This window comes from Rhinolophus sinicus, chromosome 5 (assembly GCF_057876585.1).
Source record: "Rhinolophus sinicus isolate RSI-liver-muscle chromosome 5, RSI-T2T, whole genome shotgun sequence".
Taxonomy (NCBI): domain Eukaryota; kingdom Metazoa; phylum Chordata; class Mammalia; order Chiroptera; family Rhinolophidae; genus Rhinolophus; species Rhinolophus sinicus.
The window spans coordinates 79985725-80010815 of NC_142505.1; the positions used below are offsets into that span (position 1 = coordinate 79985725).

Consider the following 25091-nt stretch of genomic DNA (forward strand, 5'->3'; position numbering starts at 1 on the left):
ATGATGGCTCCTGAGGGGACCAGCAGTGAGTAGATGAGACCCAGGGCAAAAGTCAGCCAAGCTAGGGAGGACAGCTTCACAGCAGCAAGAACCCATCACCGCCTGAGTGGGGGCGGCCTTGGCACTCCCTCCACTCTCTCCACTCCCAGCGGGGAAGTGAGAGGCTAAGAACATGGGGATCAGGGAACTCTGCAGTCTGGCAACCACCACAGAGATAATCACATGTCCGTAGGCTCTGAGGGCATGGAAATAATGGGCAGAGTGAGCTGGTGCAGGTGGACTGGGCGGGAGAGAAGAAAGCAGCTAACAGAGTAAGCAGAGAGGAGTGACGAAAATGTCCTGTGAGCTACAGTCCTGGAGTCAGGCTCTCTCCCCACTAAGGACACCATCTGGAGATAAGCTCACCGAGGACTCACTGCCATGCATTCAGGGGACAATATACCAGCCATGCCTATCGGGGGGCCTGGCAGTGCCTGCAGACCATGTGCAGCTCGGAGTGGACCCTAGGAACAGGACACTCAGGGAATGGTTTGGTCTGGGGCTGCAGTTCTCCAGAGACAGAGTCCCTTCCTGATCAGACAGGGGACATCCCTGTCACTGTCTTCCCTTTTGACAACCCCATCACGACCTTGTCCAGGAAGCAGGGAGGTCTGCCAGGAAAACCTCAAAAGAATGTAGGAGATGATAATGCAGGAATAGACATAGAAATATCTCAAGTATACGAAAAATGCTCAATGCAAATTAACACTCACTGAGATTTCACCTCTCAGGACAAAAATCCAGAAGATAAGAACCCGTCTGCTCATTAGCTGGGATGAAATAGGCACTCACATACATTGCTGGTGGAGGTATTAACTGGAACTACCCTTGGGAGAGAAGCGTAATTTGGCAATACTACCTGTTAACGTTACCAATACATAGACCCTGCCATATACCCAAGCAAATCCACTTCTCTGAAATTTAACCTATGGGTACAGCTACACATGAGTGAAATGAGGTTTCCATAAGCTCATTCACTGCAGCAGTATTTTTAACAGCAAAACATAAGAAACAACTCCAACTCCCACCTGTAGACTAGGTAAATAAAGTATATCCAGACAATGGAACACTATGCAACTTAAAAAAAAAAAAAAAAAAGAGGACCCAAGAGAAAAATTCATAAAGAAACTACAGAAAAAGACACACAAAATATATGAAAAAATGCTCAACTTCACTTGTTATAAGAGAAATGCAAATTAAAACTATACTGTGACACCATTTCTGACCTATCACAGTTGTAAAAATTCAGAAGCTTCCTCATATATTCTGTCAGCTTGGCTGTCAGGAAACCAGACTGTCATATGTCACTGGTTAAGAGTGCAAAATGGTTCAACCCCTGGAGAAGGATTTAACAGTATCTCATAACACTGCACATGCTTTTATTCCGACCTAGCAATCCCACTTCTAGTGATAAAGTTACCCCAAAGATACAACTCCACAGACATGAAATAACAGATGCACAAAGTTACTCACGTGCCTTCGTGAATATTCCAGAAAATGTTGAAACAAGCTAAATGCCCATCCACAGGAGATTGCCTAAACAATCTACTGTAAATCCACACCGTGAAAAACTTCTGCAGCCATATTAAAGAGTGAGAAAGCTCATTAGCATCTGCTGTGGACTCTTTCCAGGATATATTGTTAAGTGGAAAAAGCCAGGTGCAACACACACACACACACACACACACGCACGCACACGAAATTAAAATATACACATATATGTACTTATTTTTGTAAAAAGAAACACAGAAATAAACTAGAATCTAATGAAAATGGTTACTTGTGGGCGGTAGATGGAACAGAGAGGAAAGGGCTGCAATACAGAGTAAGAGATTCAAGTAGTTTTTTAATGTAGATTTGATTTTAAACATGTAAATACTTCACATTTTCAGTAATTTTAAAACAGCATAAACACAAACTCTGAAGTTGAATACAAATAGCAATGAACAAACCTAAATGTATATTAAAATGGTAACAAAATCATTTAGAAATAAAAGAGTTTGTTCAAGTAATTTTGAACACGTTACTGTGACTATAAGCCTTTAGTGGAACATAGTTTAAGGACAACACGAACTGCAAAGAAACCTTGTACTTTACTTGGTAGGTTTGTGGTGTGTAGTAACATTAGTGCTATAATTCCTAGACTCTTTTGTGTATGTGTAACAATAAAATCAATGAGTAATTGTATTGATATAATTAGCAATCAGGGTTCTTATTGTGGGAAAAATAAGCAGATTTATGGCATCTAGCATTGTGGTGTTAGATTTAAATTGAAAGTATCAGTATGAGCTCCTAACTTACCTAATTACTACCTCCATGTACTTAAAGAGTCTAAAAAGAATGACAAGCCCCAGTAATAACAAGCACATCCAGCGCCCAGATTTTGGTTTCTAACTACCAGTTCCCATGAGAAGGCACCAGGAGTCTTTGAATAAATGTCTGACTCCAGGACTGGGGAGGGAGAAATATGAGATAAGCCTGGAACATCTCATTATGCCAGAAAGCAAGAGAGTGCTATAAGAATGTAAGAGCAACCTGAGTACATTCCCAGCCAAACTTGAAACAAACGGAGCATCGAGAGAAATAATGACATCATACTGAACGGTAACACACTGAATTTTTAAAAATTCACCATCCACTGTGCCACAGGGTTACTGAAAAGGTGGGAGAGTGACGAAGCTCTTCCTTACTGAAAAACACCAGCAAAAACAACGTAGAAAGAATATAATTGGAAAATCACCACTTTCCAAACCCCAGTGTAATAACTGATACACGCAAGGCCCATTGAGTAAAAGGTTTTTAAGAACAGAATATTTGTATGGTCTCAAAATTTCATCCCATGGATTATGTATTGAATGCAAAGGGCATGGGGACCTTGGCAGTGAGGAATCGGGCCGACATGACTTTAACCAAGTCATCTAACTGAGCATCCCCAGGAGAGAAACCAATTGGCATTAGGTGCTTTGTGTGATCGTTGGGAAGTAATAACACCACCGAGGTGGTCTCCTTGCCCCAATGTCAATGGGAATCTACTAACCATGAAGAAACAATCAGACAAATAGAGATTGTGGGACAGTCAATAGAACAACTGGCCTCAACTCTTCAAATATATCTACGTTTTAAAAGATCCCCCTCCCCAAAAAGACGGGGGGACTTCTCTCTTTTCTAAACAAAAGATGATATGACAACCAAATTCAGTATCTGACTAGATCCTGGAATGAAAAAAAAAGCTATACATGATATTTTTAGAAAATATAAATTTTAATGTAGATTAGATAATATCATTGCACTAATGGTAATTTTGGGGGCTCGGATCATTTTATTATTTTTAATGTAGGGTTGTTAGGAAATGTATCTGCCAAAGTGTCTTAAAAATAATGAAGACGTTCTCTATGTCCTAATATGTTTCTAAAAATCTCTTCGGAATATTTTACATGAAAAAGGCAAGATACAGATCAGTGTATATATAGGATGCTACCTTGGTTTAAAAAGTTGGGGAAAGAAGATAAATTATACAGTTTTCTTTGCTTGTATGTGCACATGTAATTCTGGAAAGGATATACAAGAAAGCAGTAACAGAGGTTACCTGTGGCAGGTAGCAAAGAGGAACCGGAAACAGAAAGCAGAAAAGGAACAGAGGTGGAAACAAGTGTGTACTTTTTAAAATATCTGAAACCATGAGTAGGTATTATGTACTCAAAAAAAAAGTGAATGTTGTTTTTTTAGAAAAGAAACATAAGACCCTAGAATGGAAGGAATAGGCCAATAAAACCTTAGGAATCTTCAGGGAGAGGCCCTAATCTTTTTCTAGATGGTACACGAAACCTGGTCTTCTCAGGCTGAGTCGGGGAGAGGAGGTGTGTGGCTCAACAGAACTTCTCAAAAGTGTTCCAATTTTGCATATTCTTGTTTCCCAGCAACTCAGCAATTCTTTTTCTAAAATTTATCCTAAGGAAATAACTATAAGGATGAACAATGATTTAATCACCAAACATGTTCCTCACAACATTCTTACAATAGGGAAAAACTGAAAACAGCCCAAATGTAAGCAAACAATACAGGTTTATTTAAATAAATTATGGCATACTTCAAAGATGCATTCCAAGTATATGCCATGACACAGAAAGATGTTTAGGTAGCATTTTTAAATGAAAAGCGCACATGTATTCCAGGCTTTCCCTTAAAGTTGTACACAGGTAGGTATATAAAGGCACAAAGCAATGTAGCTGTCTTTGGCTCATGCGATTACAGGTACTCATTTTCTTCCTCCTCCTGCTTATTTTTTTTAATTTCCTCAAAAAATGAGATTTTATAACTATATTTAATAGTGAATTTATTTCTGTAAATAGGACTGGAAAAGCCCTGTGCAGAAAGCTGTGGAGATACACAATCCAGACACCTTCCCCACCAACTTCAAGGTTGGGAAGAGGCTTGCAGACCACTCAGAGTTTGGGGACGGCCAACTTGTGTCTCCAGCTCCTGCAACATTTCTCAGTATAACTTGCAGGTGGGGCGGGTGGGGCCGGCGGTGCAGCCCACTGGCTAGGATATCAAAGCAAACCTGTCAGCTTGTTCACAGCCCCAAGCAGCTCTGCACAAGAAGAGGTCAAGTCAGAGTCCACTGGCCCATGACAATGCTCCCCCCACTAAATTCCTTGGGGAATGATCACACTTGAGGGGGAAAACACAGCCTCATCTCAACAGAGTGCCCCTTGCTAAGCTCTACATGTCAGCTCAGACAGCACCTGAAGCTAAGGACCGCTGTAAAAAGCTGGCAGAAGCACATATCAGCATATCCTTGTGACTCAGGAAAGAGGGACGCTGCTGGCTTCTTGTACCGAAACTGAAAAAAAAATCCCAGTTCCCGTCCACTTGCGGGCTGCCCTGACAGTTCATAGAATGAGGCTCGCTTCTGTCATCAACACAGTTCTGCTCAAGAATGCAGGTTTGGAGTCCAACCCAAATTTGAAGCTCCCCTTCTTTTCATTAGCTCTTTCACTTAGCAAGTTTCTTAACCACTCAGAGTCTCGGTTCCTCAGGGATCGCTAGTAGAGCTCTGAAGATTAAATGAGCTGCGCGTGAAGAGCGCAGTGTATAGGTTTGGTGTATATGTGGGGATACACGTGCCGAAAAGGAGGAGTGATAAACATAAAGCAAGATGGTAACAAGGCGATCTTAGAAGAACGCCTGGCACATACCGAGTCTTCATATATATCAGCTGTTATTATTGCTAGAGCAAACATTAGTGAGCTAGAGCCATCCGCCAACAGATCAGATAACCCAAATAGGAGGGCCTCGGACCCAATCCCCTACGGCTAGACTCAAAATCGCCAGGAGGTAAGACTGGCATCCATATCCCAGAAACGGAGGCAGTTACTGGATTAAAAAATAATCACATCCAAGTCTCACGTACATCAGGGACATTCAGATTCAAAATTATCACCGGTTTTACTTTAGATGGAACATAAACTAAATGACCCAATAAAATGTTTGGCTTAAGAAATTAAACACACACTCTCTCAAGTCCCTAGTTAATTTGAACACACAAAAAAGAAATTTGCATTCCACAGTTTCCAGTGTTAACTGACATAAGCGAGGTTGCAAGTTTAGAAGATTTTTAAATTAGAATATATTAGTAAGATTTCCAATTTATCAATGAGCTACTATGTTGCCAAACAGAGGGTTAGGCCCCTTATATCAAGAGTGTGTTGTCTGAATGGGACTTTTGTTGCGACCCACACCCCCGCCCAAATTTTGACTGGGACCAAAGTTTGACTCCAAATTCCTATATATTCTCCCTGCCAATAAAGAAAAAAAGTGTCTGGCAACAAGTCTGCAGAAGTTAAAGAATGATTCTCATCTAGAGTGTTTCATAAAGTGAGAGGGAACTGCTCCCACCATCACCCCACAGGGCCCTCGCCTGCCCCCCAGTCCGCACGAGAAGAGGACTAGGGAGGGGAGGAGGCAATCAGCTGCCTTTCGGAACATGTAATGTTCACCAGGTTCCCCAGAGAAGTGTCCTTCCCTCTCAAGTGCAACTTAAGGACGTATCACAGGAGAAGGCTTAAAACCTGGGGCTGCCTGCAAGAGAAAAATATTTGTTTCGCCCACTGGAAACCGTCTCAGGCAGTACACTTGCTAGTGAGTAACTGAACAGCGAAAAGAGAATTCAAGGGGCCTGGCCAAATGGAGAGAGAGAGCAACACTGGGCAAGCATCTCTCCCCACTGCTTAGTAGGGCAGCGAGATGAGAAGTTAGGGAACAAAAGAACGGAGAAGGCAGCTCAGCGGGAGCCATCGCGTGTGCCACCCTGTCAATGAGAGGACCTGGCTGTGGGACAGACAGACATCTAGGAGAGGATGCTCTTGGGACGTTATTAATGTCATCGGCCAATCACGTGGCTTCTCCTTTCAGGTACTTGGTAGGATTTCCCTAACTGTCCCCCTGATGTGGCCGGGTGACTTGCTTTGCTCAAAGAAACAAGTGTCTCATTTAAGAAGATGCCCGAGTTGCGAAGGCCAGGCTCTGCCACACACTCTTCCTCCTGCCACAGTGACTGTGAATCCAAGGAGATGGAGTCTTCCAGACTGTTGTCCTGGGGACAACACAGGTCAGACCTCTACCAACCTGTGAGAGATGTGTAACATGAGGGAGAAGTAAGCCTTCATTGTTTTAAGCCAAACAGTATGATTTCTGGGCTTATTTGTTACCACAGCATAACCTAGACTATCCTTACTGATAAAAGGGGGATAGGAAGCAAGAGGGTAACCTGGAGTCAAACCAGCACGTCAAGGAATTATGTAGCAGTCAGGTCCCCGCCTGACCGGCCAGAGCCCATCTGATGACGACCCCGGGAGGAAGAGGGTTAAATGATGAGCTATACACTCAGCACCACACCCCTCCTCAAGACGCAAGTCCAGACGACGCAGGCAAGGAGGAGAAAACTCCAAATCGGATACGAGACAGAAGTTTTAAACTCAACTGGACATGGCTTTCAAGCTAAAAATGATGAAAAACTATGGAATCTACCCAAAATGTTATTAAAGGAAAGCAGCAATTAAAAATACACAAAATTGACTTATGTTTATTTCCCAAGTTGAAACTCCTCAATAAGCTGGTTGCCCATGCATGTTTGGTAAACAACGACATATGTTCATGACTGGTCCCAGAAAGCTGCAGCTGTTCTCACACACACACACACACACACACGTATTTCTGAAATAATTCTCAAAGACAATCAATACTGCCTCAAGACCATCAGTTCTAATCAACCTACCAAACACAGTACACGGCCTGTGTACTTATGCGGCCTTCCTGCTTCTTTGAGAGATACAGTTGTTTTTCTCTGCACAAAGAGAGTACACCCTACAGGGAGACAGCAGCGAACTGGAGATCTGAAGAGTGTGCCCAAGAGAAGTGGAGTAGAGCTCAACTACCACCAGCGGGAGGGGTGTGCCCTGAATAGCTAAAGGGTGGACCAAGGTATGACAGGGAGGAGAGTCATTAACATGTAAAGGTTCCCCAACCTCTCACTCCATGTTACCCAACCCCTGCCCTTTCAAGAACAAGTTTGTCTTTTTCCAGCCTAGAAGTCAGGAGGGCAGGAAAGCCCCGAAGAAGCCAGAAGGAAGTGGGAGGTCTTTGGCCAGGAGAAAGGAAGTCAAGCTACATGAGGAATTGCTGGGAGAAGGCGAAGGAAGAGAAGAAGAGTTTTATGGGGTTGCCCTATAAGAGACTCCCGAGCAATGTGGGGACCAAAAGTCTGAGGAGAACAGAGCTTTTGAGAACAGAAGTTGTGGCTTATGAATTGGGTCTTCCCTAATATGCTTTGAAAGAAGGAAAAACTGTGCATCTGTGAATGGGACCTTAAACAAAGCCTTGGCTGTGTGGGACCCAGGTATTTATTTGGGCAACAGATTCTCCTGCAGAAACTTCTCTGCTCACAACAGCCCTCCCCAAAAGGCACGGCACAGGCCAGAGCAGACATCCTCCCTGCAAACCTCCCTGACCTCTCCAAGGGGATCGCATGATCCTCTCTGGGGCTCCCAAAACGTCCTGTGCTCCCCTGCATTACCTCACATCACCATGTTACAACTGTCTACTACCTGTTTATCCAAGGAGAGTGTCGGCTCCTTAGGACCAAGATTTAGCCTTGAACGTCCACACTTCTGGGCCTGGCCCCACACACAGCACACAGGTATAATAATAATTAAGGTGACTTAGTCTTTCTGAAACTCACATTTTCCGTGACCAAAATAATGGGAGGAATGTGATTCTTCCCTGCTCCCCTCGTCAGTATGACACAAACTGAGCTTCCTACCTAGGTAGCAACATCTCTGTTACCTCTGCAGAGGCTCAGCTCCTCTGCAGGCCAGTTTTATGCAGGGGCTATGAAAACATCTCACATAAATACTAACTCTGTGTAGGGGGGAAGAGGGTCGAGAAAAGTGAGGTTTAAAAACTGACTGAAGAAAAGATCTAAAAAATGACTGCAGAAGATTCCTTTGGGTGTTAGACAGCTAGTCATTGCCCCAGTTCTACAGAAACACACAAAGGAAGGGTCCTCAGAGTTGTGGAAAGGTGAGCAGAGGTGTGGCGATGCGTGTGGGGTTTCTTCCCTTTCCTCCACACCCCTGAAGAACTCAGCGGGCTTTTGAACCCCCAAGAACTCAGTGGGCCTTTTGAAGTAACTCAAGACTGGAAAAGAGAAAGGTACACCTTTAGCTTAGCATTACACAGGAGCTGTGTTGGCGGAAAGTTGTCTTCAGAGTGGGAAGGGTCTTTCGGACCACACCAAAAAGACCTCATGACCACACTCCTGCCCACGCCTAAGACATCCAACCCTCCCAGGAGAGATGCCACACAGGGCAGAGACAGGAGGTCACGCAGGGAAGGAACTTGAGGAGGGTGCAGAACAAAGGAGAAAAAGAAGGGTGGTCATTAGGGAGGAAGGGGACATGGTGGACATGCCCAAGGGTGCACGGTACACCCCGTAATCAAACTAACTAGGGCTTCACATCCATGAACAGAAGCTAGAAACATCCATATAGGTGACAGACGTTACTCTTTCCATCTCCACTACCATGTGAACTCAGTGGCTATTCAAACCGGAAGTCATGGCTTGACCAAACACCCTCTGAGGGGCTGAGTAGACTCGCTGACTTCCTTTTGGGCTGTGTCCCTTTTCCCTTCCCAAGGAAGAGTGAGGCATCCGCTCCCCAGCACAGAGCTGCGTGGCACTGGCCGGCACTGCTACAGAATTCAGAGGAGTGGGTCATTCAAATTTGCCGTGCAGTATATGAGGAAGAAGTGAGTCATGAACGAGGCTCACTGTATGGGAAATAATGGCTCCTACCTGAGATGTGTGGGGAAACAAGAGTCAAGGGAGAGTAACCAGCCCATCCGTCTGGAGACTGTCAGTTCTTTTGGGAACAGAACTATTTTTATGCTGCATTTTCCCACTCCTCAGGGAAGCAAAATCAAACAGCCTCTCTGAGTCACAGTGTAACCAATTTACTGGGACTCGCAGGTAAATACACAACATCTCACACGAAAACTCCCTGTGGCTGTTTGTCTTGGCAAAAATCATAAAAATTATATGGTTTTTATTATAACTGATTGGCTGCAATAATGCATCCGGTTTCCTGGGGATACAGAAAACCATACATTTATTTGATTGATCCTGCGTTCTCTTGGCTCTGGAAAAATCAAGTATCTGGGACAAGAGGAGCTTGTGCCCTAGCATGTGAGCTTCAGGAGGGCACAGAATTTCATCTGTTTTGTTTACGGCGGTGTCCCAGAGCCTAGGAGCCTAGGACAGTACCTGGCACATTGATTTATGAAAGGAACGACAGAAAGAATGGCTCGTCACATGCCCCCTCACGCTCCATTTTACCCACCTGGAGTGCACCTTGCACTGAAAGAATAAAAATCATAAAAGAAGCAACCATGTCTCTCGGCCAGCACTTCTCAGCATTGGCACTATGTACATTCGAGGAAGGGGGGGGGGCTGTCCTGTGCATAGTAGGGTGTTTAGCAGCCTCCCCTGACCGCTACTCACTAGATGCCAGCAGCACCCCTACCCACACTCCCCCATGTGGCAACCAAAAATATCTCTAGACATTGCCAGTGTCCCCTGAGGGGCAAAGCCTTACCCCATTGGGATTCACTGCTCTAGACCTGCAGAGAGCTCCCAAAGAGCCGCCAGACCCAGAGAACTGCTGTGTTTTCCATCTTGTTCAAAATGCTGCAACAGCAGCCAGGGGAAACCCTCCTCCCTGCCTACGCTGAGGTGAGCGCATCACAGAGGCCTGCGGTGAGGGCAGTGGGAGGAAATGTGGGGCAGTGAAAGTCAGGCAGATGTCTTGAACACAAATGAAGGCTGAGATGTGGGCCCGGGCCTTGTCTGTATTCAACAGGAGAAACCACTTTCCCGCCGTGGAACTGGTGTTTAATGATCTCCTCTCCCCCCTCCACCACAGGGCATTAAAGAATCTATACACTCTCCAGTAGCAGGGGAACCGTCAGCAGCAATTTGACTTGAAATCTGGCTTGGAGCATCTGCTCCTGCTCCTAATTATGAATGAGCCTGGGATTCATTAGTATCTGCACAACGAGTTCAAAGGGCTCTTCAGAGAACAGACTCTGCAGAGCATTCATGAGGGCAGGTACAAATGTGAGAAAGGGCAGCGGCCCCTGCTCCCTAACTCTGGCTGAGTGGCGGGTCTCTCATGCCCATTTCCCTGACAAAAGCAAGAGGGATCAGAGAAATACTCTGCCTGGTCAGGACCCCTGCACCCATCGTGTTCTCTGTGCTGATTCAGTAACTGCACGTGACTTGGCAGGCCGGGTTTCTGTCCCATCCTTCTTCTTTACCCAAAAGTCACTAACAGCCAATGCTGGTGAGGGTGCAGTACACATACATCCTACAACGCTGCGGGAGAGTCAATACAACGTGGTAACACACATCAATGGTCTTTAAAATGCACAACCCAGTACACCATGTAGTTCTACTTCTGGGAATAGATCGTAAGGAAATAATTCTAACTGCAGAAGACTCATGTGCCCAAAATATTCATCATGCAATTATTTAGAATAAGGAAAAAATGGAAACACCCAATTGTTTACTGAAAGACATTTTAGTTTGGTATATTGTAGTATATACATTCACTGGACTAATGTACACCATTAAAATGTCATTTACAAAGAAAAACAGCTTACTATACTAAAATGTTTATGCTCTGTCATTAAATGAAAAAAGAAAGAGAGAACATCAAATCATATCAACAGCAGGATGTCAACCATGGAAATAAAAACTTTGGCATTAAAAAGTCTTCTGGAAGCAAACAGACCTCCCAAAAAAGTATTAACCATGACTGCATATGGAAAGGAAGTGATTTATCTCTTTTTTTCTGTATCTTCTAAATTCCCCTTTTAAATCGTCTATTTCTTTAAATTGGGGAAAAAAACAATTTAAAGTCACAAGAATATGATAAACCCATAGCTAGGGCATAAATACATCCCCTCCATATTCCCTTTATCCTGTTTTTTCCCCCAGCTTTCTAGAGATATCATTGACATATAATATTTTATGTACGTTTAACATATACAATGTGATGGTTCAATGCACATATATATTGAGAAATGATGACCGAGATAAGGTTAACGCCTCCTTCACCACACATTATTACCATGCTGTTTCTGTTGTTAGGGCAAGAACACTTAAGATTTAGTTTCTTAGCAACTTTCAAGTTTAAAATACAATATTGTCACCATGCTATACATTAGATCCCCAGAATTGATTCATCTTACAACTGGGAATTTGTCTCCTTTGATCAGCATATCCTGATTCCCCCAAAACCACCCTCACATCCCCCTGGCAAACACCAATCTACTCTCTGTTTCTATGAATTCAGCTTTTTTACATTCCCTATGTAAGTGAGATTATATAGTATTTGTCTTTCTCTGTCTGACTTATTTCATTTAGCATAATGCCCTCAAGGTCCACCCATGTTATTACAAATGGCAGGGTTTCCTTCTTTTTTATGGCCGAATAATACTGCATTTTATTTATCCATTCATCTGTCAAAAAACATTTAGGTTGTTTCTATGTCTTGGTATCATGAATAATGCTGTAAGAAGCGTGGGGTGTAGATACCTCTTTGAGATAGTGAACATTTCCTTTGGATAAATACCCAGAAGTGGGATTACTAGATCATATGGTAGTTTGATTTTTAATTTTTTGAGAAATCTCCATACTATTTTCCACAGTGGCTGCACCAATTTACATTCCCACCAACAATGCACAAGGGTTCCCTTTTCTCCTGGCCAGCATTTATCTCCTGTCTTTTTGAGATCAGCTATTCTTACAAGTGGCAGGTGATATCTCATGATTTTGATGTGTATTTCCCTGATGATTAGTGATGTTGAGCATCTTTTCATGTACCTGTTGGCCATTTGTATATCTTTTTAAGAAAAATGTCTATCTAGGTCCTTTGCCCATTTTTCAATCAGGTTATTTGTTTTGTTTTTGTTTTTGTTTGCTGTTAAGTTGTATGAGTTGTTTACATAAGGGACAGTAATTCCTTAACAGATATATGGTTTGCCAATAATTTCTCCCATTCAGTAGATTGCCTTTTCATTCTGTTGATGGTTTCCTTTGCTGTGCAGAAAATTTTTAATTTGATGTAGCCCCACTTGTTTATTTTTGCTTTTGTTGCTTGTGTTTCTAGTGTCATATCTAAAAAACCATTGCCAAAACCGACATCAAGGAGCTTTTTCCATATATTTTCTTCTATGAGTTTTATGGTTTCAAGTCTTACATTTAAGTGCTTGATCCATTTCAAGTTAATTTTTGTGAGTAGTGTGAGACAGGGCCCAATTTCATCCTTTTGTATGTGAATATCCAATTTTCCCAACACCACTTATTGAAGAGAATATCCTTTCCCCTGATTGAATTACTCTGGTATACTTTTGTCTATAGAACAGCCAACAGTTGTATCTTAATCTCCGTATTGTTTTTCTCCCCAGACTAGAACACAGGCTCCACAAGAGTAGGCAACTGCCTGATACGCAATAGACACTCAATAGATTTTGTTGAATTGAATGTACAAGTTAGACTGTAGGGCTTTTTTTCTTCTCAATCAGTAAAATAAAAACGTTGTTCCCAGGGAACTTTCGTACACTACTGGTGAGAGAGTAACTGACACAACCACATGGGAAAACTAGTCGCATCTCTAAAAGCTGAACATTCACCTACGTTACAACCAATAGATTCTACACGTAGGGATGTTCTGAGGAAAAATGCATACGTAGGGTCACCAAATGACAGGCCCAAGAAAGTGCAATTACGTAATAGCCAAAACCTGGAAACTACCCAAACGCACTTCAACAACAGCACAGGTAAATACAGGGAGGAATATTCACACAGCACTGGGAATGAACAAACTACAGCCACACACAGTGTACTCATGTCACAAAGTTGATGATGAGCAAAAGAAGCCAGACCAAAAAAAAGTCCTTATGATCCCATTATAAAAGTATGAAAGCAGGCAAACGTCATCTATAGTGCTGGGCATCAGGGGCAGGTTACCTGGGAGGGGACAGGTAGTGACTGCAAGAGCACAGGACGGACTTCTCCAGTGCAGATAACACTGTGTCTTGATCTGGTTACCGGTTGTACGGGTGTCCCCACTTGTGAATGTGTGCCTTGCGCTGCATTTACGATGCCTCCCTCTGCTCCACGAGGTTCTACTCCAATAGAACACACTTACTACCAACCCAAGGCAGCTGTGACTCTCTATCCACATGCGACAAGCCTTGACCTAGAGCCCTGACGAGGCTAAATTCACCCCACCGAATCATGCATGCACACCAAGTCCTGTCTCAATTGCACAGACCAGCACTCTGGCATTGGCAGGGTCTGGGTCCCTAAACTTGGTCATAATAGCAGAGGCCACCCACGTACGTCAGTAAGAGTTGAGGTAAGCTGAAGTGGCTTGTCCCCCAGACAGATTCAGAGTCAATGCTTATGCTGCTTTCCCACAGAGACATGGCAAAGGTTACAGTGCCTCGGGCATCCAGCTTGCAAGGACTGCGCTGGTTCCTTTGCAGACCAGGCCTTTTTCTCTGCCGAGTAACCCCCAACAGGTCCCTGACCGCCAAGCACCCGTTCTTCTCACTCTGTCTCAGACGAGAAGCCAGTGGACTCCAGAGGACAGGCATCAGGTTCGTTTTGCTCCCTGCTGCCTCCCAAGTGGCCTGCACAGAGCCTGCTACACAGCCTGGCCAATAAATACCTGCAATATCAATGTGCAAACACACGAACAAACAGAATCACCGCATCTGTGTACCAGGATCTGGACACTAGAAAGGTAAGGGCCTAGGTGCAGGATGGCTATGGACAGAAAAGGCTTTTTTAGAACACACATACAAAGGTCTTTCTGAGACAGGAAAACAATTTAAACCACCAACCCTGTCACATAAAAATCACACCATTTATCTAACACCAGTAAAAACAGCATTATTTTATCTTTACCTTGGACAGCATTTTTGTTCTCTCACTCACTGAAGGATAACATAGGCCTCATACAAGATGGCTGTTCACAGGTTACAGACCAGGTCCAAAGTCACAGCAAGGCTAGCTGGCTCGGATGCGAAGTGATACCTTGGCTGAATAAAAGTGGTGAACACCAAGCCCACCAAAGTCACAAAGGAATTGGCATGTCCAATGAGCATAGAAAGACCTGGAAAATACCCAACTGTCGCTCAACAATGAGCTATGGAAAGACCCCAAATAGCCACACTAGTCTGTTCCATACACTTAACTATTTTCTCTCTCCCTCTTGGCAATGGTTTTCTCCATGTTGGTTACCATTCATTAGAGGAAGTTCAGCAACGTGGGCTAAACAAGTTTGAGAGATTGTTCAGTGGGCAACCAAATGGCTTTGAAACAAGAAATACTTCCATGTCTTGCTGAGCCTCCTAAATTTTCTAAACTTTGGTGCGTCTTTGTTTTTGGTGTCTTCTGATCTTTCCAACGTGATCTCCCCCACCAAGCAAAGGGATTTCATATTCCAAACAGAGAACTGCAGGGAGTGTCACTGTCCCGCCCATAGCACTCACAGCGCTGTGCTCGCGGCTGCCAGGATCTGCATGCCACGCCCCAGGGAAGACCTCCTCTGAAAGCAGACACTCTCTGTTACCTCCCCACTCATCCAGTACACACTCTGAGCTCCTCTTCAGCTTCAATACCCACTTCTCTATAAACTGAAGCCAATGCCAGAGTCAATTTCCTTCAGTTCATCTGTGCACAAAACATCCATTCTGCTAGAGAAGTCAGCCCCAAACTGGCTGGGTTCAGGCCTGTCTGGAGACGGGAAGATTTGCTGAGATGGTCTCTTGGGACTTTGTCAGGTAGAAGGTCCCACATCAATTCCACTGAGCTCACGTGCACAAGCGCCCCTAATGCCCTAGGAGCCAGGTAAGAGTCAGATGTCCTTCTCCCCGAGGAGCACCTCAGGATCTGGCTGAGACCTACGCAGACAACTACACTGGAAACCAAGACCCTACTTTCTGTTGACATCAGTGGTAGCCCTGTTGGCATAGTGGGCAACAGTGCACTCGTGATAATTTACTACAAGACAAAGTACTCATTTTGTCTAAAATGTTATTATTCATTAGCGCTAGTGATGTTGACTATTTGGGATGAACAATAATTCTCCAGGATTTTTCTGAAAAACACAGTCTGAGAACTACCTGCACCAGGATCACCTTGACTTATTTAAACTGCAGGTCCCTGGGTGTCACCCTGACTTCCTGAGGCCCATGCCCGGTACCCGCAGGCTGAGATCCACATTTTAAACAAGCCCCACCAGGGATTTTTTTCCAAGCTTATAAAGGTGTGAGTCCGAGAACCACTGTTCTAGCACCTTGCTCTGGGCATCTTCCCTTTTGACCTTGGCCATGGCCTTTGGTCAGGGTCACCTCAACTTAACCTGGCCTCTCTCAGAACTCAGAGTGATTCCATCTACATGGTGGAACAGCATGGGCAGAGCGGACATAGAAAAGTAGAGGCTTCTGCTGTTTGGAAGAGATTTGTTTTCTCCGTGTTTTGCCTGTGCGAAGATTGCCTGGCACACCTGCAGGCAGTTCTGCTTCCCTGCTCCAGCCACAGGCCCCGACAGACTCTGCATAAATGCCTGCTCACCCACCACGTCATTACACCAGGGAATGGTTGACGGTGCCCTCTGCTGTGTGACGGGTCGCAGGTCACACAGGAAGAGTTTGCAGGTTATCACAACTAGTTGCATAATATGTCCTTCCTTCCTCCCTTCCCTGCTGCGCCAAAGAAGTTATTTTAAAGGATCAAGGGAGACGGAGCATCTCCTAAGGGACATATTTGCATAGAATCCTAAGAAAAGCACCCAAATCCAACTAATTTGGACATTAGTGTTTTGCCTCCAGGAAAATGTCCAATAATTCACATCTCTAGTGTGTGGATGCACCTCTCCTCTTCCCCAAAACGAAACCATTATCCTGATTCCTGTCCCAGTAAAGTTGGGAGGATCCAGACCCAGGGGCTAGAAATGCCACAAACGATTCCGCACTCTGATGCACGTGCTGGAGGAACTGAATGCTCGTGTTTCTCCCCCAAACTGTGACCCCCGTGGGTAGAAATCTTAGTTTTCATCTTTAGCTTCCAAGCCTGGCACCCGGTTGGTTCTCAGCACTGGTGGCAGGGGAGGGACGGGGGAGGAGAGCAAGGAGCAGCCCGTATATACCAATCTCGTTTTTGAAAGAAACTTCACAGGTCATCACTCCATCCAAGGAACCCCATGGTACCCTCATTTCTAAGCAGCATGGGACTTGTAGGAGCTCCACAGCCCAGGATGCTTCACCACGGAGAGAAGGAGAACTTGTAGGTCACAGACACTAGGAGTAGGAAGTATTGTTCGAAAGGGGGAGGTGGGGCGAGGGATATTTACACAACAGAGATGGCTGTGGAGATAGCGCAGAGGCACAGAGGGGAAACCACAAACAGGCCATCCCTCCCAGTACGTGCCCCATCTGTGTACCTCACTTGTCACAGGTGACTCATTCCCCTGCCCCCAAAATGTGTGTTAAATTGAAAATGTGCAAAGCATGCTTTTTAAATCAACAGGGAGAGAGTTTGTTACCTAAGGGCATGCTGGGACAAACACACATCTGACAGGAACACAGCGAGGTCTTTCCCACTTCAGGACCTTTGGACCTGCACTTGCACGCGCTGCCTGGGCCACAAGCACCTCCTCGCCTCACCTGGTTCGCTCCGGGCATCCAATGCCTTTCCCAGGGAGCCCTTCCCGGACCAGAAAAATTCATTAGCCCCTTCCCCTCCCATAACACATTCTCTGAGCACTTGTATCTGTACCTTGTAGCACTTCCTCAACTGTACCCAAATGATTATTTGTGACGGTTTTTCTGTCTGCCGTGCTAGACCGTAAACTCCAGGAGGGTACTGACCTCATCTGTCTTCTTCATCCACCACCTAGCAAAGGCCTGGCACATACCTGGCATTTGGAGAACATTTTTGCCCCAACAAACCATCATGACCTGCGTTAACTGTTTGTTATTGTTTGGGTTTTCCTGAACCACACCTAACCTGCTTCGGCTGTAGTGAGTTATAGGTGCTCTGAAGGCTTGTAATGATCTGGTACTGGCGAGTTGGAACTCTGATAGAAGGAACAAAGGCCTGGCCAATCCTACTCGTATTTTTCTATTGATTCTAAAGCCAACAAGAAACATTTGCTAGACCCGGCAGGAGCTTCCCCACGGACAGTGAGGCAGAACCCTCGCCACCCCAAAGCCAGCCCGGGGACCACTCTGCAGAACAAGATGAAGTTTTTACCTTTTGACATGGGCTGGAGGCTACTGGATCAGAGCTTAACAGGCAAAGTGAAACCAATTAGAGCTGAGTGGGCAGAACAGGGCTCCCTGGGGAGCTCTTCCCATAACTAGGATTTCAGGCACAGCTGGGCACAGACCTCCTCTCAGATCTATCAGGATGAGAGTTGCCAGTTTCAGGAGCGGTCCAGTGATGATGTGAAATACGAAGGGAAGGACTCCTGTGCCAGGAGCTGCGCCTGGAAAACAACAGAGACTGGACCATATGGAACCTCACACGGCCTTCCCGACTGGCAAGGGATGGAGTGAAGACAGGCTCAAGGATAACGGAACAAATTGCCCCAACATTTCTCTAAGACATGAGGCAGAAAGCAACGTCCATAGCTGTGTGCCAACAACTCACTCCTGCTCACAGAGCAGAAGTTAAGAGAAGTGACCCTCAGCAGGTGAATCAGAATAGGTACACCAGCCGCTAAAAGACCATGGGCATCTATTTTGTGCCATGAGCTCGCTCGGTCCTCCTCGAAACCCCACAAAGCAGATGGGATCACTCCAGTTTTACAGATGAGGAAACCGACGCTCTAGCCAAGACCCAGGCTTATACTTGGCAGGACTGGGATGGTAACTCAGGCTAAGAGTGGGCTCTGCGCTGTGACGTGAGTCAGCTTCATGGGCTTTGAGCATGTTTGGTTTGAAATAAATGATATTGAGTAAATGAAGGAGAAATTGCTTATTATAAAATATCTGATTACTAACATGACTTTCTCTCCCCTAGAAAGATAAAATAATTGAGCTAATAATTAGGTCCCACTCCACGTGGGGAGTATTATAGGTCCAAAGATCCATTTGGGACCACTTCTTGCTTTTGAAAGTTATCTCATTGGTATATAGGAGAGTGTTTATCCTCCCAGCAGTCCAGTTCCCCTGAAATAGCGTGGGAGCAGGGTTGGGGGAGGGCCCGGAGCAGGGCAATACCCCCTGGGAAGATCACCTGAGATGAGAAGCTCTGCCACCCTTGCCAGGCGAGAACTAGGTTTTCTCTGGGAAGGACAAATGCAAGGTAAGGACAGAGAACACAAAAATGGTCTTAGGTCTATCAACTTTCAAAGTGTCCCTTTATAATGGTTCCTGTGAAATAATTACTTCTATCAGTGGTCATCTCATACAGGGGATTTAAGAGAGTGGGTTCATTAAAAAGAGTCATGATCACAAACTCATTTCAGTATCCTTGAAGATATTTAATCAAAATGATTTTCTGCTACTCTCTATTACAAACCGACTTTCTGTGGTGACAGATTAATGACTGATCCACGAAGCCATGCCACCTCTCTTGTCACCAACGCCACCATCTGCGCCAGCCACTGTTCTGTCAATAAGCCCCACTTGCCCTTGAAACTCATTATAGCTGAGCTGGTAAGATCAAATGAGCAGATCAGATGCTCACCAACACCCCAGTTCTTGTACAGAGACCCCCAAATCCCACCGAGTGTGCGCCAGAAGGAAAAAGACTGCGGGCTGGGCCTTGTGTCTCATTAGAATTACAAACTTGGGTCACTCTGGAGGAAGATAAATGCCAGCCAAGGCAACATTTCTGATTCTTCGGGCCTGCTAAAGGTAATTATCCTGGAATTAAATGTCAGGGCTAGTATCGTGTGTGCAAAAGAAAGAAAATGCCATGTTTGGTGTAAGCAACAATATTATTTTAATCAAATCAGAAGCTCATTTTAGCAGAAGAGAATCCCTGATGTGACCCCTACAGTAAACTGTGTCCACCTGGCTTCTCATTCCACTTTGTCTCAACCAAAGGTTCTTCACTGACTGCCTCCAGACATAAAGCAGGAAAGACTTGCAACGTGACATCAGTGGAGGCTCACACCCAAAATCCACTCCTCCACTCCTGCCTGGCTGCTGGCACAGTGAGAGGCTAAAATCAGACTGCCTCATCCCAGGCCAGCCTCCTCCACAACCCGGCTCTACAGCTCCGGGCCTGAGCCTTCACCCCCCAGTAAACTGGGGGTAATAATGGAATTTCTCTCCTAGGATTGTTACGAATTAAATGAGATAATATATGTAAAGTACGTTAAACCATGTCTGGCACACAAAATGCTTCATTAATGTTAGGTATTAACTATTTCTGCAACGTTTTAATTTTTTAAAACAAAAGCTTATTTAAGAAAAGAAAACGGTAAGAAAGAAATGCGTGACAACATAAGTTAAAGGATTTCATCCAGTAGACAAGAGGTTACCAGAGTAAAGAAATCATTATTATTTACCTTGCTCACCCTGAGAGCCAACCACTCTAGCACATGGTAGACAGACAAATATTTGTTGGAATGAATGAATGTACAAATGAATGTAAGAAGGAACAGAGGAAATTTCCCTTACAAGAACGGTTATGGAGAGCCAAGAAAGATTCAGAAAAAAAATCAAGAGAATGGCTGTGGCACTTTGACCCTTCAACCTCAAATCACGGAGAAGTTAAAGGCAGGAGAGTTTGAAGTGGGAAATTATTGCACGACTTAATACAAACAGCAGTCCGTCTTCTTCTCCTTAACACTGTATTCGTGCAAAAGTCTGGGTTTCCATCCGGCCCGGACATCCCAATTGCTAGTCTCTTTTATAAAAAGAATGATGAACTCTGTGATTGGAAAATAAATTATATTAATCAAAAAAGAAAGAAATGATGACCAAACTAACATACCACCAATACACGCAAGGAGCAAGAACATCTGAATGTAACGTTTCTCTTGCATCCATCACTCCAGGTAACAAGACATGGCGTAGTTCTGAAATTTTTACTTCTAGAAAACAGACCGTGATTATTTGAGCAATAGGACCACTTCAAAGTGATGAGTAGGCCATCGGGTCATCTCTGGCAATGTCACAGCACACCCCGCAGGCAGAGGAGCACAGCACACACAGCCCACCGTCATTTCTATTTCGGTTAGCCCAGTAACAACACCAATGGGTATCATCAACTCTCTAAAAGGAGCCCTTAGCTTTCAGTTTCACAAATTCAAAAATCACTTCTAAATCTCTCTCCTCCAAGTACAAAAAGTGACAAGTCGGGGGAAAGGCAAGAAGTTTTCTTTCATAATGATGTTCAAAAACGGACAAGTGTCATAACAATAGTCTCATGGTGGGCTTCCAAAGTCACCAGTGGCTTCAACAAAACAACTGAAACAATAGCAGAGAAGCTGAGTTTTGTCACCCTCGAGCAAGGCCTGGGGCCTTGTCCATTGTCCACTCATCAGGTGGCATCTCTAGGAAGCACCCTTTTACTCCCTGGCCCCACGGGACTTCAGCTTTGTGGTCATTCCAAGTGAATGACCCAACTAAAGACACTTGGACTTGCCTTAAAAGATTATCTAGAGTTTCACAGCACCCTTGAAGAGGTTAATGGCATTAAATTATGTCTGAGCCACCACCCCCAGCAAGAGAAGACCCCATGAAGCATATAAAATGGTTGATGATTAAAGACGTTGGAGATTTTTTAAACATTTTAGGATGGTTTCAGTGGCATGATGGATTAAATTCTCATGTTAAAAGAACATATACTCTAAAAATTAGCTTCATACCTCAAATTGCTCCAGAAACTAAAAAGTAGCACATTGAACACTCTTTTTGTTATGCTTTGGACATTTTTACAACATTCAAGGCAGTATTTCCTTAACATCATAAGAATTACCTAGAATGTTGGTTTACAATATGGATTTCCAGCGCGCATCTCAGAAATGTGGAACCAGAATCTCCAGGGAGGAGGCTGGGTGCTGTGATTTAACAAGCATCCCAGGTGAGTTTCAGCATCAGGCAAGTTTGGAAAACACTGATGCAAGGATTAAAAAAATGTCATTTGCAAGAAAGATGAGAAATGAAGAAAAGTCCCCTTTTTAAAAATTGAAAGTTGAATGGGAAATAAGAATAATGGCATGCTCATGGTACACTGAGACTAGAAAACCTTAAACAGGACAAGAAAGCACAGTAAACCTTTCCACACCTCAAAGACCACACCTTTGTGGCCCAGCTGTTGCAGGAACCAAGCCCCCCACAAAGGGGCCCCTTTGTGGCCCAGCTGTTGCAGGAACCAAGCCCCCCACAAAGGGGCCCCTTCTCCTCTACACCTGACTCAATTCTCCCTTCTCTAGCAGAGTTCAACATCTGCCCTGTTCCTCAACTCTATCTAAAACATAATGGTAAAAGAAACAAAACAAGGAAAATGATTTCTACTCTATGTGAGTCTATGAGTGGAAGCTTCTTTGGGGTATATGTTGGGCAATTTGGGGCATCTTTTTCAGCCACAGTCAGTGCAGGCCCCTCAGAGTTGGTCAGAAAGGTGATTGAAGACAGTTAACAGGGCAGATCACGGATGGGGAGTGATGGGGGGGTGGCAGGGATCTCATGAGGGGGGTCAGGGAGAATATCTACTACAACATTAAGACCGCAAGTAGCTGTGGAGAGTTATTGGAAGCATTTGAAATTCCCTTTCAAAGAGAAGCAGCCCCCAGTCAACTAGAGCCAGAGGGGAAAGGAACAGAGAAGGAAGAGAGAGACGTAAGCCCCCACTCACGGCTATGGGTGCACCTGCTTCTCTGCAGTGGGACCTGGAGAGATAGATGCTCTTTAGAAAGTACCAGAAAACATCTGGATTCATTGGCCTCCTCAGATGCTCCCCCTGTAAGGGCTGGGGGTACCCGGAACGGGTCTTAGAGGAATCCAGTGGAGGAGGTGACCCACACATCTCCCACCTCCAAGAACCCGATGCCCTACAACAAGAATGGGGGCTCCAGGATATGGGTTTCTCTCAAGGGCAGGAATTCCTCATGTTAAGTATCATAAAACTTCTTTCTTCCTTCCCTCAGTGCCCGGCCACAGCCACCTGGGGCAGCCTATAAAAGAGCTGGCAGCAGCTCCCACTGCACGGAGGGGATGCCATCTGCTGGAAGCCCGTACTGGGTGCCTCTTGCCCCAAATCATCTGGAGCATACCTGGGGAGCAGCAGCCAGCCTTGGGGCAGAAACAGGCAGCAGATGTGCCTCTGGGTGCCCGGGAATAGCTCTCTCTCCTCCCAGGGCTAGCCAAGAGGAGCAGTCCTCTGCCACCCAGGCTCCACGTCAGGGTAGGGAACCACCTCCATGAGCCGCCTGCCCTCTGCCCCTTCCCCTAAAGACGCCAAGGGTCAAAACCACCATACTCCCCTTCTCCCAACATTTCATCGGGCACATTGCTAGGACCCTCTGAACCTCCTGGAACAACTGGCTCCCTAATACGTGAGCTAGGCTCACCCCCAAACCTAACCTCTGCAGCAGTCTTCTGGCACACCCTGGAGATGGTCCAAATCACTGCTGCCCCAGGGAGGTTCTCTAGGGCGCTTGGCAAAGACAACCATACCCATTAGAACTCAGAAGCTTCAGGAGCCTCTCTCTCAGCCGCTGCTCGCTGTTTCATAGCATGTTTAGTACGGTCACCTCCCTCAGTCCTACAGATACACACACCTACACCACAGGTAACAGGCAAACAGCATCAAGCCTTTGAAGTTCTCTTTAAAGTTCTTCTCAGGCAAGACGCAGCCCAGGAACTCGGGACCAACAAGCTGCCGTGGGAGGTCTGCACCAGTCCCCTACCCACCCTCTTCGGACGCCTCCTCTCAGAGAGGCTCCCCTGCCCGCAGGGTCGGGCGGAGGCGGTACTCACATCTCGAAAGCGGTTCCAGTATTTGTCCCGGTCGTACTGGGAGACGGTGCTCAGCCACTGGTCATTGTCTAGGAAATTGCCGTTGTTGGGGCCCGCGCCTCCGGCGAGCGCATCCAGGTGCCGGCTCTCCACCTGGAGGAAGCACCACGCCGCGGCGGCCGCCGCGAGCACCGCGATCGCTGGCATCTGCGGGGCAGGGGGCACGCAGGGCGGTGAGCTGGGAGGGCAGGGCGACGAGCCCCTCGCCTGGCACCGAGGTCTGAGCGCCTCCGCCACCGGCCCCAGCTATAGGGGCGGGGGATCTCACGGCGGGGACAGGATCATCCCTCGCACACCTGGGGCCCCTGTCGCGGATCTAGAGACCTAGGGATCCCTCTCACGAATGGGGTGTCGGGGGGAGGGGCCGGAGGCTCAGTTACAAATGAAGAGGCTGCGTCACAAATTAGGGGCTGCTATCAAACTATAGAGGACCCCTGTCACATATTTTCTGGGTGCCCCAGAGACCGCTACTCTCGGCTCGGGGGCTTCAGTACCCCTCCCCAATAACGGGGAGCCCTCGATCCGCAAGCCGCACTCCCATAGACTATGCCCACAGCACTGAGGCAGGGAGGGGGGGCACAGGGCTCCAAGCAGCAGTCCAGGCTCAGGCAGAATGGGGCGGGGGAGTGGGGGCGTACCCGCAGCTGGGGGGTGGTCTCTCCTAGCCCACCCTGCCACTTGGGCAAGAAGGGCGCGTGAAGATACCCCCAGGCCCCTGACCGTGCCAGGCCCCCGGTGGTCGCGGGGAGATACCAAGTACGCCAAGTTGGGGCGCACGGGGTTCCGCGGACACATACCTTGGGGGCCGGCCCAGGTCCCCGCGTCCGAGTTGCTCGAGCTCCTGTGGCGCGGTCGCAGGGAAGGCTGAAGGGCCGCTCGCTCCCCTGCGCTCCTGCCACCCGCCGCCGCGCGTCCGGCCGCTTTGTGAGTCCGCAGCTCTCTGGCTCCGCTCGCTCTCTGGCTAGCTCGGGCGCGGCGGCGTCGGGCGGAGGAGCCCGAGCACACGAGCCGAGGGCTCTGGCGACCCCTGGCGGCCGCACGCTGCTGTGCCGCCCGCGCGACAGCCCCGCCGTCCCTGGTTCAGCCCAGCCCGGGATGTGGCTGTCCACATCTTAATGCAGGACTGAAACAAGCTTTCAGGCCCACGCTGGTGAGAGACAGCTGAGAGAACTGAGGACACAAGGCCAAGAAGCCTACCACCACTAAGGCATTCTCAAAAGGAAGGCTGTCCGAGCCACCTAAGTCAGAATCACCTCAGTGCGGGCAGGAAGGGGCTCCTCAGAATGGGGGCTCCTGGCTCACTCCCCAGACTTGTTGAATCAGCATTCCTTAGGAGGGTCTCCGGAGGTGAGTGAATTTCTGCACTGCCCACCCCAGGGCGTGCACCCACCCACATCTCCCTACTCCCATGCTCCATTCCATACCCATCGCTTTTTGTC

The 25091-nt window shown here is 46.3% G+C and overlaps 1 protein-coding gene across 1 annotated transcript in view; it reads right to left on the reverse strand.

Moving 5' to 3' along the window:
• Positions 1 to 24620, reverse strand: part of SPOCK1 (SPARC (osteonectin), cwcv and kazal like domains proteoglycan 1) — a 470125-nt gene extending 445505 nt beyond the window's left edge. The window contains exons 1-2 of the mRNA XM_019740366.3: positions 24450 to 24620; positions 23614 to 23799 (exon numbers count right to left, since the gene is read on the reverse strand). Of these exons, the coding sequence (XP_019595925.2) occupies positions 23614 to 23799 (186 nt within the window). The 5' untranslated portion in view covers positions 24450 to 24620. The remainder of the gene's footprint in view (positions 1 to 23613; positions 23800 to 24449) is intronic.
• Positions 24621 to 25091: the final 471 nt, after the last annotated feature.